This window comes from Gallinula chloropus, assembly GCF_964237585.1.
Source record: "Gallinula chloropus genome assembly, chromosome: 1".
Taxonomy (NCBI): Eukaryota; Metazoa; Chordata; class Aves; order Gruiformes; family Rallidae; genus Gallinula; species Gallinula chloropus.
Window position 1 is genome coordinate 60,302,545 of NC_140085.1, and position 16,978 is coordinate 60,319,522.

The 16,978-nt window shown below is 37.0% G+C and overlaps 1 protein-coding gene across 4 annotated transcripts in view; it reads left to right on the forward strand.

Annotated features, from left to right (window-relative positions):
• The window catches only part of PPFIA2 (PTPRF interacting protein alpha 2), a gene marked incomplete at both ends in the record, with an annotated part of 322,124 nt that overhangs the window by 198,603 nt on the left and 106,543 nt on the right, over positions 1 to 16,978 (forward strand). For all 4 annotated transcript variants that reach the window (XM_084276255.1, XM_084276256.1, XM_084276257.1 and 1 more), the window contains 2 exons: positions 1,016 to 1,117; positions 11,140 to 11,304. In XM_084276255.1, the coding sequence (XP_084132381.1) occupies positions 1,016 to 1,117; positions 11,140 to 11,304 (267 nt within the window). The remainder of the gene's footprint in view (positions 1 to 1,015; positions 1,118 to 11,139; positions 11,305 to 16,978) is intronic.

The window sequence follows — 16,978 nt, forward strand, 5'->3', positions numbered from 1 at the left end:
ATAAACACATAGGGAGCGAAACCTCTTCGTTTTTGAGATGAATGAAAAATCTGCAAGTGCACTTTGTATAGACAAAAAATATTGTTGAGGAGTAATAGCAATGATAAAATCAAGACATTTTAATAGGAATTTTGACAAATGAAAAATGTCTTTTTCCAAAAACCGATTAGTATTCAACTTAACATCAGGAGCAACTTAAAACTCAGTTTCAATTTACGTTGTTATTTCATGGGAAACTCTCTCCAAACTACCAAACATAAATATTGCTCTGACTCATCACAGCCTTTCACTACAATGCCCAAATGCATTTTAATACTTAAGTTTAAGTATCAAGTAAAAGTAATGGGAGTATTTTTTTTCACAGTGCGTGTATTACGTATCGTAATCTGCTGTTGGATAGGTTTTGATTAATGAATCACAGTAAGGGTGACAGATCACTGGAACAGGCTGCCCAGGGGGTTGTGGAGTCTCCTTCTCTGGAGATATTCAATATCCATCTGGACACTTATCTGTGTGATCTGTCCTAGGGAACCTGCTTTGGCAGAGGGGTTGGACTCAATGATCTCTTGAGGTCCCTTCCAACTCCTACAATTCTGTGATTCTGTGAATACCCTAACTTTCTTCTGTGCCATATTGCAATAAGCCACCTGACAGAGGGGCAAGAACAATCATGAAGTGGCTATGTTGAGTTGAACCTCATTATGTGTGAAATGTGGTGTCTCTGTTTTTATGAAATAGGACAATTAGGTTATTCTTTTAGTGTCGTTCTGATACATTGCCTACATCCTGAACCTTCTTTTGTTTCTAAACTTAAATCAGTGTTTTCCACAGATGTTTTTTATTAGATATGCCTGGAGTTTAAATGGCTATGGTAAGATGCTGATGCTTCCATATGCTGTTTTGGTTTGTGTTGATGATTGCTAAATATTAAGTCCTCAAACTCTAGAATACATATGGATTTGATTATTCTAGTGCTTACATCTTGAGTAACTTCATATATCATTTTATTCCACAGGAATTTGCTGCACTGACAAAAGAATTAAATGCATGCAGGGAACAGCTGCTTGAAAAAGAGGAGGAGATTTCAGAACTGAAAGCTGAAAGAAACAACACAAGAGTAAGTATACATCAGACCTATTCTGGTTATCATGTGTGTGTAAAGTAGGAGGAATATAATATATAAGTTTCAATCTTCATTTTCATAAATAAGACAAAATTCCAGCCTTTTAATAAGTACATGAGACTTGTAACATTTTAAATAACAGGATGTATCTACCATGCTACTGTCACAGAGGAAACGATTGTAAGGGTTAGCAGGACATATCACAAAACCAGCAGATTTTGTGTATAACAAATGTTAGTACACTCAGCTTAAATGTTTTCTAAAGCAAGGGACTTGCGCAGACTTCCAGGCCACAGGGCCTGCATAAGGACCCTGCACGTATCCTCATCTCTTATCAAGGCAAAAGGCCCAGGTTTCCTTTGCACCTTGGATTTGATCTGAGTAAGGATGAGATGAAGGCTGCTACACATATCACGTCTGCTGCTTAGTCCAGGTGCAGCCTTAAATGTACTATGTTCTACTTCATTCAGAAGATGTTGTTTTTTCTGGGAACAAAAATTCTCACATCTACCTCCATGCTAGCTGGAGGTCCAGAAAATGATCACATCTAGCACAAAATCTTAGAGGTGATGATTTTCAGAAATGTGATGGAAGACTCATGAGACCCATGATGCTCACACATTCTAAACAGTCCAAAATTACACCCACAAAAATATAATTAGTGGAGAAGCACGTAGGAATTACACTGCATTCTTTAGGTTTAGCAAACCATCTCAACTACAAATCTGACTATTTTCTAGAGCTTCTGAAGTTATCAGTAACTGCTATATGTATCATATTCTATCATTTAAGGTAACAATAGGAAAGCCTATTCAGAAAATAATTTACATAGAATAAAGAATTTTTTATGTTAATTTCCAGCACAAACTTCTGAATACAGAGGCATAGTTAAAATATACACTCAATTGTACCTATTCAGTAATCTACATATATACCTATTCCTGCACAGAACATATATCCATTTGCCTGCCTTTACAGAAAAAAAATGCTATATAAACTAAACTGTCAATGTCATCTTCTCAGGTGCCCTAAGCTCTTCATAAGTATGCTCACAAAACTGCCTCACACAACGCTTTGTCCATTTCACTGCAACTTTGGTACATTAAAACTGTAGTGTACCAATGCTTAATTGTAGGTCTGATACAAGCAGCAAAGACTAGCAAAAATCCCAAGAAAACCCAGTAGCCAAAGATAGGCACTCGCCAAACAACTGTGAGACAAGAAGATGACTCAACAGCAAGTCATCACTTAAGTCAGGCTGAACTCTGTCATAGACACTTTCCTTGCACACCAACAAGCTTAAAGATCATCCATTCTTATGTTTCTTGAGTTATGTAAAAGTAAAATCGGTGGGAGATTTTCCAGAAGAACTAGTACCAACAAATTAGAGTTACAGAGTGTGATTATTCTTGTGAGAAGCCCTTGCAGTTTAAAATTAGTAAACTCTACCAGTATCTTTTCAGAACAAGGATGAAGCTAGGTATTGGAGATGAAAAGGTTAAAGCTAAGAAAAAATAGAGGAAATGCATATGTTACGGTAAACAAGAGTGGAAGATCCAAGTATTAATGTGGAGGGAGAGAGAAATAAAATCAGAGATGTGCCTTACCCTGGCCTCTTGCATTTTCATTATACATATGCCATACTCTAAGCTCACCTATACTACATTAGTTGCCAGAGTTTGCTGTACCACATGTAGTGGAAATACTCACTAGAACCACTGTGGTCCCAAGTAGAACTTCCTACTACTTTTAAATAAAGAGGGTCAGTTCCAAGTTGCTGTTTCTGATGTTTTTAATCCAACTTTATATCTCCCTGGGGTTCTTACCCCATTATGCTCTTGCATAATGATACTGTTTGAAGTACCTACTGCTTCAAACTGATGATCAGCAAGAAGAAACAGAAGTGACAACTCCGTCGCATTCTGTGCACACACTAGCCTTCCAGCTTACTTTAACTCTTTTTTCAGTTATGACTAACTGGCAGGTGTTTTTCTTTTTTCTAGACTCACACTTACGTGTTTGCTTATTTTTTGGCAACAGTCTCATACAGGTTTTGCCAATTTCCACAAAACTAAAAAAAGACCAAACCTAAAACAACAAACATCCTGATTTGGTACTCCATGCTGAGCTGGGGTGGCAGACTCTGACAGTAACATGTGTTAGAGAAAGACCACAATGGAATTAACACTCTTCAGGACCCATGCACTGCAGGTCTTAGCCTAAATACAAGGGCTTAAACCTTACACCAATATTTAATCAAGTACCTACTCATCCTTCTATTTTAAGCAAAGCTTCCTACTGACCTTTTGCTGTTGAATATCTATTTTTACCATCTATGATAATTAACTTTTTCTGAAATAGTACAGTACAAATATTTTCAAGTCAAGAACTTAGCTGGCAATTTAATCTGTCACTGTGTGAGGCAAAATAGAAAACGCAGGAGCATATGTATATGTATTGATTAGTGTGGTGTTGATGACAGGAAGACAAACAGGTTCTCTGGAAAATCATTACATGGGACTCGACTTCGAAAACATATACAAAAATATCTTAATAGAAACTGTTAGAGTTACTTCTCTGGATATTCTCTGCTTAGAATGATCACCTATACCATGTGGTTAGACAGCAACTTCATCATTTCTGCATCTGGAACACAGATCAATGTGATCTAGCATTTTTTTATTGAAATTTATGAAATAATAATAATTTGACTGTGCTAAGTTGCTTTAGAATTGAATGTTATTTTTGTCTCAATATGTAGTCTTTAAAAGCAGAAAAAGTTTGTAGGAATCAGTTATTAAATCAGAATATGATCATGAGGAAGTTTGGGGTTTGGTTTGGCAGCTTAAACAAAAACTATTACAGTACCGGTATCAATTAATCTGAACCTGTTTTTTTCACTACAACAAAAAAACAGACATGTATCTATGTTTTTTTTTTTTATGTAGCATAAAATGTAACTTAAATTGATCTGAAGTATTTTAATTCAAGCAGGTTTAGAAACATGAAAACTTGAACCTATGTTCATGAATGAGACAGCAGTAGTACAAACAGTGTTATCATTCCTTTTACTTAATACCTCAGTAACTGAAGCATTTATCAAAGTGAGCAAAGCTGACCTAGCTTGAATACTATTTATATTTTATTGTCTCAATTCCTTAGCGAATGGTTTATGAAACATCTTTAATTGGGCACTGCAGTCTCATAATACCCATAGATCACAACTGTATATTTTATGATAAAATTTCTCTTTTACTGTGTTGGAAAACTCTAAGAATATATTTTAAAGTATAGTTTTGACTTCTATATTTAACTCATTTTTTAGAGGTTCTTCTCCTTATATCAGTTTCAGGGTTCTGGAATTAGTTGGGCACTATTTTCTTTTTAAAATATGATAACTTGAGTACTTACAGCCTGAAAGCATTGTAGACATGAAAATATTCTGTCTGTAAAGGCAAAAATATTACCTCACTATTGTAAATTATGGAATTGTCATTACTTGTGCCTCAATATTGTGATCTATCTTCTAGACTCAAGTGTTTCTTCTGTCAGAATAACTTCAGCATGACAGTAGATAGAAAATGTAATATATTCAATACCCATATTTTCAGACACTACACTTTAATAGGTATATTTGTATTCATTAATCTCCTAAAACCCCTTTTCAGTTGTTTCTTTATATCATAATCCTGATTATTACATTTTCTTTCATACTGTTACTTGACAGATGTGTGTTTCCATTAAAGTTTTAGGTTGCCAGTATTTTCTTTTTTGTGTTGATTTACAGTAAGACAGACATGGGACATATGCTGTAGTTAACTAAATAACTAAAATAACTTTGTTATTTTAAAGAAAAATTTTCACCAGTAGTTTACCAGCTATTTGAGGTCACCCCAGCTGACCACAAGTGCAAATTGGTTTCCACCCCTGTGGAGCAATGCTGAAGCCAATGACTAAATTTTGTGACTGGTCTTAAAGATAAACTTCAACGCCACGTCTGCCTATTTTACTTGTCATCTTGGCTTGCACCAGAGATGGAGAGTCACTGAACAATGTGCATTCTAAATATAGACTGAAAGGAAATTTAATTTTGCCTGCACTGGTGAGAAATTTAAAGTTGGACCTCAAAAGAGAATTGTCTTCTTGGTCAGTTCCTCTAAGGAATCATTTAAGCTAAATCTGTCTCATTTTAGTAAATCCCTTATCTTTTATAATTTTTCCCTGTATTCCCTTATTTATGCCTCTCATTTTCTCTCCATTGCTCTCTCCTGATTCTTTGATTTCTTCATTTCTTATCCTACGAACTTTATTTTTACAGACTTGTTGAAAATAGTAAGTTAAAATATTTTATATTGATTAAAATCCAGGTCCTAAAGTAATAGGAACTCTACTGTGTCACACTAATTTCAAGTTACTAGGTCATCATGCCTAAAAAATTAATATTTTAACTTTTTCATTTTCCATATATTAATCAATTTCCACATAGCAATGATGGCATAGTATACTGCAGGTAGATGATAACCTACACCGGTGTAGTTCATATCATTGAATTTAACAACACAGCCCCTTTTCACAGGAATCAATCACTTCTATAAGAGCTCTGGAAGTGATTTAAGAAATACCGATGCTGGGTATTTTCTAACAATTTTGTCTATTCTTGTTGATTTAATTCTAACTAACATTTTAAAGATGCTTCATTCACTCACAAAATATTCTCTAGGGCATTTTTCAGTGTTTGTATGATTATTTTTAAACATTCTTTAATGCTTTTGAAGAGTCCAGACCTCCAGAAACCTTGTTCCCATCTAACTAAGATACAATTATCAGCATGACATCTTGAGCATCCTAAAAATTTGCCCAGCATTAGAGTAAAACTCACTTGTCACATTATTTCATAATACATTGTCAAGCTTATGCTTTCCAGTAGGAAAAGCATAGCAATGAAGTGTGGGTGATTCTGTCCCGCCTGCTGCTGTTGATCATCTTCTTTTCTCTGCAAGCTGCCTGTCCCTCTGAGTGCTCAACAAATGTAGCAGCTCGACACAGTGTGAGGGAGCAGAAAATGCTCAGCAGCATGTCGTCATTATTAATGCCAAAGTTTAATTGTAATATATGAAAATATCTCAAGCTGTTTCTAACTATTCTTTCATAATTTAAATCAACTACCAATATTGTTATAATGTTATTTTGGCAGGAAATCTTATGGTGTTCTCACAAATATTTGGAACAGTAATTCTTGAATTATTTAGGGGAGAAAGTCCTCAGCATGGCCCCATGCCCACAAGATATTCTGCTTTCCTTCAGTTTTTAAACTTGTTTGGACACGCTGTTATCTTCAGCGTCAATTTTTATGACTGTATCTCCCTTCCCCCATCATTGTAGCAATGGGACACTTCATAGTTCTGTCAGTGTGGTTACGTTTGCTCTTCCCAGGAGTCGTAGTTTAACCTCGCCAGCAGCTAAAACAACCATGCAGCCCCTCACTCACTGCCTTCTCCTCCCAGTGGGATGAAGGGGAGACTCAAAAATGAGAAGAAAAAAACACCAATTAAAACTCTCAGGTTGAAATGAAGACAAATAGGACATAAAAGGATGATGATGATGATGACTATGATGACACCAACAATATAACAATAACAATAACAATGATATCAACCAAGTGGTGAACAGCTCAATTTCTCACTACCTGAAGCCAATGCTCAGCAAGACCCCAAGATGACCCACCTCCCAGCCCACCCCATAGCTTTATATAGAGCATGTCATCATATGGTATGGAATATCCCTTTGGTCAGTATGGGTCAGTTATCCTGGCTGTGTCCCCTCCCATGTTCTTGGGCACCCCTACTTGTTTTCAGACTAGTATGAGAAGCTGAAAAAGCCTTGACTGCTTACAATAACATCAGTGTGTAATCAAAATTATTCTCGCTTTAAATACAAACCCCAGAACTATACTAGCTGCTAGGAAGAAAATTAACTGTCCGTGATGAAACCAGGATACCCGGGATGTATTTCAGTATAATTGTAGTTGGGGCAACAATGGATAAAATAGGGGTATCATTTCAGCAGAGCAGGGGGCAAGGATGTGCCATCAGGTTCTCAGTCACAGTCAGATGTTCTAACCCTTGGGTTACACTTCAGCATAGCCAGGAGTAATGTGGCACTGGGAGACCTAGTCAGTAATACTCTTTGCTCAGCTGGATTTGATGTAAGTAGTGCTCACAGAAATTGTGTAGAAATAGAGTTGATTTTTGTTGAAAAGGAAAAATAAGAAATTTTTACAAGCCAGAAACCTGTGTCAGGCCTTCTTGAGCATTCTTAGGACTGACAGTAAGGAAAATTCTGTGCTCAGAGGTAGTTGCTAGAAAAACGAACCTCTGCCAGCAGACAAGCTTGAGTGAATGTAAAAAGAAAGAAAAAGCATGAAATGTTCACGAGTGCAGTAATTCGCCATGAGTATTTTGACACTTAGTTGTGATGTCAGCTCATCTGTCTTTACACAGTAACACAGGCACCACAATATTTTTCACTCAATTTATTTAATGACTGTGAAATATAGGCAGACATTGAAATACGGTTTTCTCACCACCAAAATGGTACTTCTATACTAAAGTCAAAATTAGTTGTAGTGTATATTTGATGCATGGCTTTCATTTGGTTTAGTTCTATGTACTATACATGTTTCTAACATGACAGTAACTTAACCTAAAGTTAAATATGTCATCTGCTGCTGTACAAAGGGCTAGGATGCTGTGCTGTTCATCTGACATAGTAAACTCTTACGCCATTATGAATTCTGAGTTACCACCACTCTTATACATTGAAAATAAACTTTTTTACCCCTCTTCAATCTTCATTCTTCCTTCTCTTAATAAGATTCTTGTCTGTCTTCTGTTCATGCTGACTTCAAATTCCCTGTTGAGATCATCTGTCTATACTAGTTGAAAACAGACTGCTGGATGTGTAGTCTCTTTTATTCTTTTTTATTTTTTCCCCGAGCTTCTTATTTATCTCTGCGCTATAAGTTTTGCATAATTCTTTCTTCCAAAGTTTATAAATGCCAAGAATTCTGTGTCACCATCATTTTTCTTGTCTCCTAAACCACCTTTCCGACTATGACTTGTATACAGGCTCTCAGAATTCTCCTTTCCAGTCATCTCAGTGTTTGTTTGGGAGAGAAGTTTATCAGGATAGTAGGGCATCAAATATGATAAATTTTCTCAATGTTAGTTACCAATATTTCGTTATTCTGGACTGCTTTAGTGGGTGTCAGTTTGAGCCTCAGACAATGACAGCCTTGTGGAAGGAACGGCTATGCTAAAAGCCCTCCTGTGATTCAACTTCTTCCTTTTTTCTTTTCCAATTTCACCAGATTTTTGTAGCATTTTGACCAGATTTAAAATGTTCCAGTGGCAGCTATGGTGCATTGATAATTTTCTGCATAAAGAAGGGCAGATGAGACAGATGATGAGTCAGGCTGTAACAGAATCGGCCAGCAAATGGGATTGACTGTGGGAAAATGTACGTCCACAGTATAGTTCAGTAGGGCTTCCTGGGCGCTACGGCGTGGGGCAGAGCCCAGCTGCAGAGAGCAGGAAATGCTGCAGCCACTGCACAGTCTCTTTAGAGACATGGGGCAGCGAGTAGGCTGGAGCGTTAGAAATCAACTACTGACTTTGCTCCAGCTGTCTCCTAAATAACTAGGAGGCCTAGAAAAATCACAGATATATGAATTTAGACAAAAATTCAGATACTAAATTCTATTCATGATGGTACTTAGCTGTGTTTTACGTACTGCTGTGGAAAGGAAAACTCTGTGAGTAACTGGAAGCCATACTGATCTCACAGAATCACAAGGTTGGAAGAGACCTTTGAAGATCATCAAGTTCAACCATTCCCTTCCATCCTATGCTAAACCATATCCCTAATTACCTCATCAACCCTTTTTTTGAACACATCCAGGGAAGGTGACTCAACCCCCTCCCTGGGCAGCCTGTTCCAGGCCCTGACAACTCAGTGAAGAATTTTTTTCTAATATCCAATCTAAACCTGCTGTGGCACAGCTTCATGCCCTTTCCCCTTGTCCTATCTCCTGTCATCTGGTTGAAGAGACCATTGCCCACCTCTCTACAACCTCCCTTCAGGTAGGTGTAGGTGGTGATAAGGTCTCCTCCTCAGCCTCATCTTCTCCAAGCTAAACAGCCCCAGCTCCCTCAGCCGCTCCTCATATGATTTGCCCTCCAGCCCCTTCACCAGCCTGGTTGCCCTTCCCTGGACTTGCTCGAGGACCTTAATATCCTTTTTATGGTGGGGACCCCAGAACTGCACACAGTACTCAAGGTGTGGCCTCACCAATGACAAGTACAGGGGCACAATTACCTCCCTAGACCTACTGGCCACACTGTTTTTGATACAAGCCAAGATGCCATTGGCCTTCTTGGCCACCTGGGCACAGTGCTGGCTCATATTCAGCCTCATTGAAGGTACAGCCACATTCCTGGATGGAGTTCCTGATGCTTCTATGAAAAAGAAGCAGAGGAGCAGTAACAACTCTGTAAGGTTGGAAATATGATGAGAAAGTCTCTTAATATTTGCCTGTTACTTTGGACTGCCTCTAATAATTTTGAAATCCACATATATCTGCTGTCAGCCCTGCAGGCATCAGATGACAAAGACTGTGAATTTCATGCTTTTTTGATTTTCATGAATACTGGCCATCACTTGAATTCAGAAACTGTAGAAATTATCCTCCTGTCTTGAACTGCACACAGTCATTACAGTTCTTAATATATTAACATTGTTTCCACATGTGTTCCACTATTTTTATGAATAATGTGGTTATTGTAACATAATAACCAGGTGCAAATCCAGACACAAGAACTATGTCTGAAGCAAAGATAACATGAAACCCTAATCATTCCTGACAGTAGCAATGTACTACAGGTATAATGTAATTATAGTCTGGTTTTGCTCTTCTTTTTCTATTAATTTGTGTAGCTATAAAGTTCATTATGTGACTGAGAATAACTATGGATTACAGATAAATACCTATCTATACTGACTAGCTATATTAAGAGCCACATCAAAGGAGAAATAATAAACAATTATCCATGTAACTTTCAAACTTCCGGTTCAATGACTTAGATATAATTGTATGTAGTAATTACAATGCATTTAACATGCATTGTGATTTCTGAATTAAGCTACCCTGTTTTAACCTTACAGCTAACCAATTCTCTTCTCTGTTCAGACAGTAAGAACAGCAGTGGTATCCCCATGAAAGCATAGACAAATGGGGATTTTTTTTATACATCAACATATCATTTTAATTTTTCATTTACCTTCACAGTAATAATGAAAAATAATTACCTTATGCTTTTACAGTAGGTTATTTACAGGTTATTTTACAGATACTTTCAATAGTCAGAAATTTCTCTTTATGGACCTTTGTGTCTTCCATCATGTTTGTAATGCAATAGAAACAATAAACAGAGTACCTGCTAGTGAAAAATGAAATTATCTATAGCATATAGAATGGATAGTCTTGAAGAGGTAATAATATATACTGTTTACTTTTATATATTTTGTTAAGTAATTTCCAGTATAAACTGAAGTATGTTACAGTTAGCATGTATGTGTTATGAACTTCTTTAGTATTTTTGGATGATGCTTTAGATTGCCTGTGGTTGTTATTTGGTCGTTAATACTCATCAATTACTATCACTAACAATATTGTAAATATTGTAAATAAATGAAAATTAATTATATAGCAACCTTATGCTGAATGATTTGTTGTTCTTGCTTTTTATAGCAGAGTTTCAAGTGAAATCCTGAATTGATTTCCTAATTTTCTATTTATTCCATGTGATTTAGAATCATTAAATGTTGTCAATAATTCCCACAGTCCCAGAATGAGTTTGTCAAGAAAAATTCCATTTGGTACCCTGCACTTTGTAGTTAAAATTTCCATGACATTTAGATGCACAAAAATTAATAACCTTTTATATCAAATCCAATAGCTGTTACTGGAGCATTTGGAGTGCCTTGTCTCAAGACACGAAAGGTCACTGAGGATGACAGTGGTGAAACGGCAAGCACAGTCTCCCTCAGGAGTTTCCAGTGAAGTTGAGGTCCTTAAAGCTCTGAAATCTCTGTTTGAGCACCACAAGGCTTTGGATGAAAAGGTACAGTATGGAAAAAACCCTTTCTAAATACAGTCTTACTTAACTGTGCCTTATGATGCAGCAGAACTATGTTTATTAACTTCCAAGAACATGTCTTGTACTTACGATATTTACATGTGTAAGAATGTATGACCAATAGCTGTAATAGACATCAGGTGACTTCATCTGTCTTTTGTAGACAAACTTACATCCTGCCAGACATGCTTCTCCTATTTAGCCCTAAATAAACATGATATCATGGAATTTATTGTCTGTACGACATACAATATGCTTTGAAGTTATTGCTAAGAAAACATAGGTATCTCAAATTTCAAAAAGGCAGAATGAGATGTTTCTAACCACGTAACGGAACTTGCCTCTTAGTTTTTAGGACGAAAACCTCCTAAGTTTTAGAGATGTTTTTAGTATTCATGACATAAGCACACTGTTCCCTCTACACGTAGGGTAGCCTAAAAAAAGTAGTAGATCCTTCATTATCAGAGGCAATGGAGGGCTTGCAGTCAAGGTACAAATCTTTGATGATAACTGCATGTAGTGATGCTAATCAAGGGGGTCTTTCCAGTGGATACCTGTGCTGGAAAGACTCTTCTGTCAGAATGAACCTTTATGAAACTCTACAGTATCACCTCGAGCTTTGCTTTACATGAATTCAGAAATCCAGTTCATGACTAGAAAAAACATGTTCAGAAAATGATGTACCTGAATTTTTACAATGTAGGGAGCGTGTGACAACCGTTGCTGCTAAGCAAGGAACCCAGTTCCTTGTGGGGTCTGTCTTGGCTAATTTGCTTGGGCTCATCACTGAGGCTGAGTTGCTTCTCTGAGATGGTTGGGTAAGTGGGTGGGGGGGAGCATTGTGAAGCACAGCATCTGAAACAGTTGAGCTGTGTTGTCTAGCACTCATTCACTGGTCTCACAGTAATAAATTTAAATTTTTAAAATTGGGAAATACACACAGAAACTTAACTGTATTCAAGGAACTAGTATTAAAAGAAACAGCTTTATGAAAGCTTAGCTGTAGCTGGATAGTAATCTTATTTTTTTATTGTTAATAAAGGTCTAAAACACTATGGATTATGAGTCATACTGGGTTAGTTATCAGGTTGAAAAATAAATGAAATTAAGGAAATTATGCAAAATCAAAACTTATTTTGTGTTTAGTTATATCTCTTTAGTTGTATGTTCTATTCAGTTGCATACAATAAAAGCATATTTAAGAAAAACTAGAAAAGGGACTTCTAACTGCTGTAAGCAATTAATTATAATAAGCTTTTGGATTAAGACTTTCAAAATCCTGTATTATTAAAAATGTCTTGTGAGGATTGATAGGGTTTATGGTCTGAGCTTTGATCTTTTATCTAACACTTTAAACATCAATAAAACTATAAAGAGAGAAGGGAGCTCCCCTGATTTTATACTTTTTGACACTGTATTGGAAAAATATGAGAAATAAGAACTAAACATCAAATAGATTTTGATTACTCAGCAGTTAACCTACTTTTCGCACATCTTCTTTTGTGAATATCTTAGTGTTTAGGTACTGTACCTCTCATTTTGAAAACTATTTTACAGAATTACATTGAAGCTAAATATAATATTATGACCTATATTCTTGAAAATTCTGTTGTAAATTTTTTTAATGTAACACATTAAAATCAGTATTCAGTTCATTTAAAAAATTCGCAGTTGCACAGCTACGCATCTTATGTATATAATGGGTCTCTGTCCCAGTGGTAATTATAATTATCAGTGTAGAAAAATCAGCCATCTGTGATCATATTAACAGGAGATTTGTTACATTATAAAACAAGTTTTAAAATTGATTAGCCAAAGTTAATTTTTTCTATGTGCTATTCATATCTGTATTCAACCTTTTATATATATATAATAAATCATATCTTTAATACAAAACATTCCAAGATTAATCAAGTAAACAGTTTATTAAACTGTTTTTAAATGATTTGGAATAAACCTGGCACACGTTATTATCAGGTAAAAATCCTTTATTTAGGTTACATATCTTTCTTTAGAAGGAATGGATCAAAACGTTTTATATGGCATCCAGATACCTAAGAATGTAACTATCACATTATACCTCACATTGTCAGCATTATTTGGATTTTTATTCAAAAGTAATGGAAGTAGAAAAGACTGCATCCACACAAATTTGCTAAAAAACCTTAACCGCATATGAATTATTTTTCTACACTTTTTTTGACAGAAAAATTACGTGCTAGGTTCAGTTTAGACCCTTCAGAAACAAGGTATTAATCCACCTGTGAAAATTCATTGATCCAATTCAGAGATTAACAGAGTAATGTAGGTTGGATTTCCTAGAGGACATCTGGCCCAACCTCCCGCTCAAACCCGAACCGACAGTTTCAGGTTGTTTAGGGTCCTCTCTAATCAGCTTCTAAATATCTCCAGGTAGAAAACCTATTCTGATGTTTCACTATTCTCCTTGTAATTTTTTCCCATAATACCTAGCTGTAGTTTCCATTATTGAGTCTTGTACCTGTTGCCTCGCATCCTGTCATTCTGCATCTCCACGAAGCAGCTGGAGTTGAGGTTTTTTTCCACATCTTCTGCTTAGCTAGTTGCAGACAGCAATAACATCTCCCATGAACCTTCCCTTCATAAGTTTGACCAGACCCAGCTCTCTCAGCCTCTTTTTGTATGTTGCGTCCTCCATCTCATGACCAACCTGGTGCGTCTACAATGATATCTGGCAGTGTCTTTCTTGTACTGGGCAGCCCAAAACCAGATACAGTCTTAAAATTCTGCAAGGGAATAATCATTTCCCTCAACCTGCTGACTCAGATGTGTTTGGCCTTAGTCACCCTTAAGTCCCTTCTGCAAAGTTATCCTTTCTCTTCCCCAAGCCTAACTTGTTGCCTGGGGTTATTCCATTCACAGTAATAGAATGCCACTTGGACTTTGAGTCACTGATCACAAACCTCTGAGCCTATGAACCTGGAGCTTGCAGTCCAGCCAGTTTTCTATAAACTCTAGAATCCAATTCATCCAATTCCTATCGCACCCTTTTCTCTAGAACTTGAGGAAAGCCTTGGTAAAGACAAAGTAAAAAACATTCCTCATCCATGCAGCTGAGCATCTCATCACACAAAGCAGTAAGGTTGGCCAGATGACATTTGCCTTTGACAAAGTCATACTGTCTCTTTCCAATCACCATTTTGTCCATCATGTGCCTGGAAGTGACTTCCAGGAAGATAACCTTCCCAACACTGGTCAACTTGCACTTCCCTGGATCTTCCCAGGGTGATTCCTGCCTTTCACGATGGTGGAAACAACATTTCTGTTTTCTCCACTCATCAAGAATCTCCTGAGTGCCATTACCTTTCAAAGATGAAAAATTCCTCAGTATGACAAGTTAATCAAGTCTCTCAGCACCCTCAGACCCAGCAAATCTCCTCCCTTTGACTTCTCTGTGTCTTGTCCTCCTGTACTCTGGGTTATGCTTCACTCCCACAGACTTCTGCTGTGCCCAGGGTGGCCTGATGGCAAAACTTTACAGTAAATACTGAGTCAAAAAAACATGCCATATGATATACTGCTGTCAGAGGATGTAAATGTTGCCCCACCAGACAATGCACCCAAAACCAAAGTATGTCTTGGGTAAAAAGGAAAACTGTCAAAACTGTGTTGAAAATGTATCATGACCCCTTGCACATGAATAATGGAAATACTTGTTTTTTCATCACAATAAAGTCTTTACATTCTTCCTAAAGGAAAATTTTCTTTCATGTTTTCACTTACTACACTCTAGTATTTTGATGTGCTGTATCATGCTCTACCACAAAGTTGAATGGTCATGCAAGGATTCCTATGTGCACAGTTCAAGAACTCAAAAATGTCCTTATTACTATAACAAAATTCAATGAAAAATACAAAACAAACTGGAAGAGTGAAAACAAAACATATCAATTCAGGCCTCATATTTCCAGGAAGGCCTGCTTAAATATGAGAACCAGGAATATTTTTATTCAAAAAGCCTATTGTCTCTCTGCATACTACATGAAAGCTGGACTTTGCCTTTACTTTTTGTCAGAAACATAGATCGCCACAGAGAGATCATGGCTGTGATTACATTATTCAGAGAAAGCATGGCTGCCACTGACAGTTATTTCAGTGTCTGACCATTCCTTCAACATCCTTTCACTTCCTGTAGAAGGAAAGCTTGTCATGAGCTTTCCACGCTGTACAGACAGTCCTGTTTGGCTGAACCCAATAGGTACAACCTACCTGAGTAGAAGGTAGTTAGTGTATGCTGTTGTTCTTTTCCCATTATGCATAAGAAACCCTAGATGTGCCAAGGAACAGTCTTCACAGTCTTTTCTTGCACTGTTGTAGTGTATATTGTGAAAATTTTCACTTTAGGGCATGGGGATTATGAAATTTACTCTTTTGTGTGTATGACAAAGAAATCTCATTGTGTCTCCTTGGGTGAGTTGTGTCATAGCAAATGAAATTGATACTGCACTAACTAGTATTATTATTTAGAAATTTAATTTCACAGAAACTATCAAATATCTTTACATATCTAAGTATGCTAAAATTTTTAGAAAGCTAAAAACACAGGACATGGGCACTTCTGATACCAATTCTAGGTTTTCTTCTTGCTCAAACTTAAATTCAGTGCTTGTTTTGTCTAAATGCAAGGTTTGTTTATGTCCCACAATGAGTATTTAAAGAAATGGAAGGTTTAAACACTAGAGGTTAGAACGTATGACTTGGACTGGTATGAAATTCTGACTTAACATTTCTAACAGCCTTTGCTAGTGAGCAACTCACATGAAATTTGCAGCTGTACTCAAACAAAAGAGGCAGGAGACTTTCATGGATGAGTAAGGATCTTCTCAAAAACAATCAAAGAGATGAAGGAAATTCACAGAATGTGGACAAAGAGACTTTTTCCACTTGGGAGGAAAATAAGAATGTTCGGATGCAACAAAGAAGACTAAGGCCTATATGGAATTAAGTCTGGCAAGAAATTTCAAGGACAGCATCGAGGGCTTTTTCAAGTAAATCGGCAACAAAGGACAGTTAGGAAAAATGTGGGCCCATTGCTGAACGAGGTGGGTGCCAGGGTACTGTGTCCAGTTCTGAGCTCCCCAGTTCAAGACAGACAAGAAACTACTGGGGAGAATACAGCGAAGGGCTACAAGGATGATATAACGACTGGACTTATGAGGAAAGTGTGAGAGACCTGGGTTTGTCTTGCCAGGAGAAGAGAGAATTGAGAGTAGATCTTATTAATACTTCTAAATACCTAAAGGGTGGATAAGAGGATTGGGCCAGGCTCTTTTCAATGGTGCCCAGTGACAGGACAAGGGGCAACATGCACAAACTGGAACACAAGACGTTCCACCTGGGCACGAGAAAAAAATTCTTTGAGGGTGATAGAGCACTTGACGAGGCTGTGGAGTGACCCCCTCTGGAGATATTAAAAATCTACCTGGACACAATTCTGTGCAACCTGCGCTAGGTGATCCTGCTTTAGCAGGTGTCTTCTAAACCCTACTGTTCTGTGATTCTTTGATTCTATGAAGACAGTCTGTGTGGAAACTTTTCTTTTAATCAACCCAACCATCTTAATGTTTCAGATCTCAAAGACTTCTCTTACTCATGCTAAGAAGCTGACACCTTTCTTTGT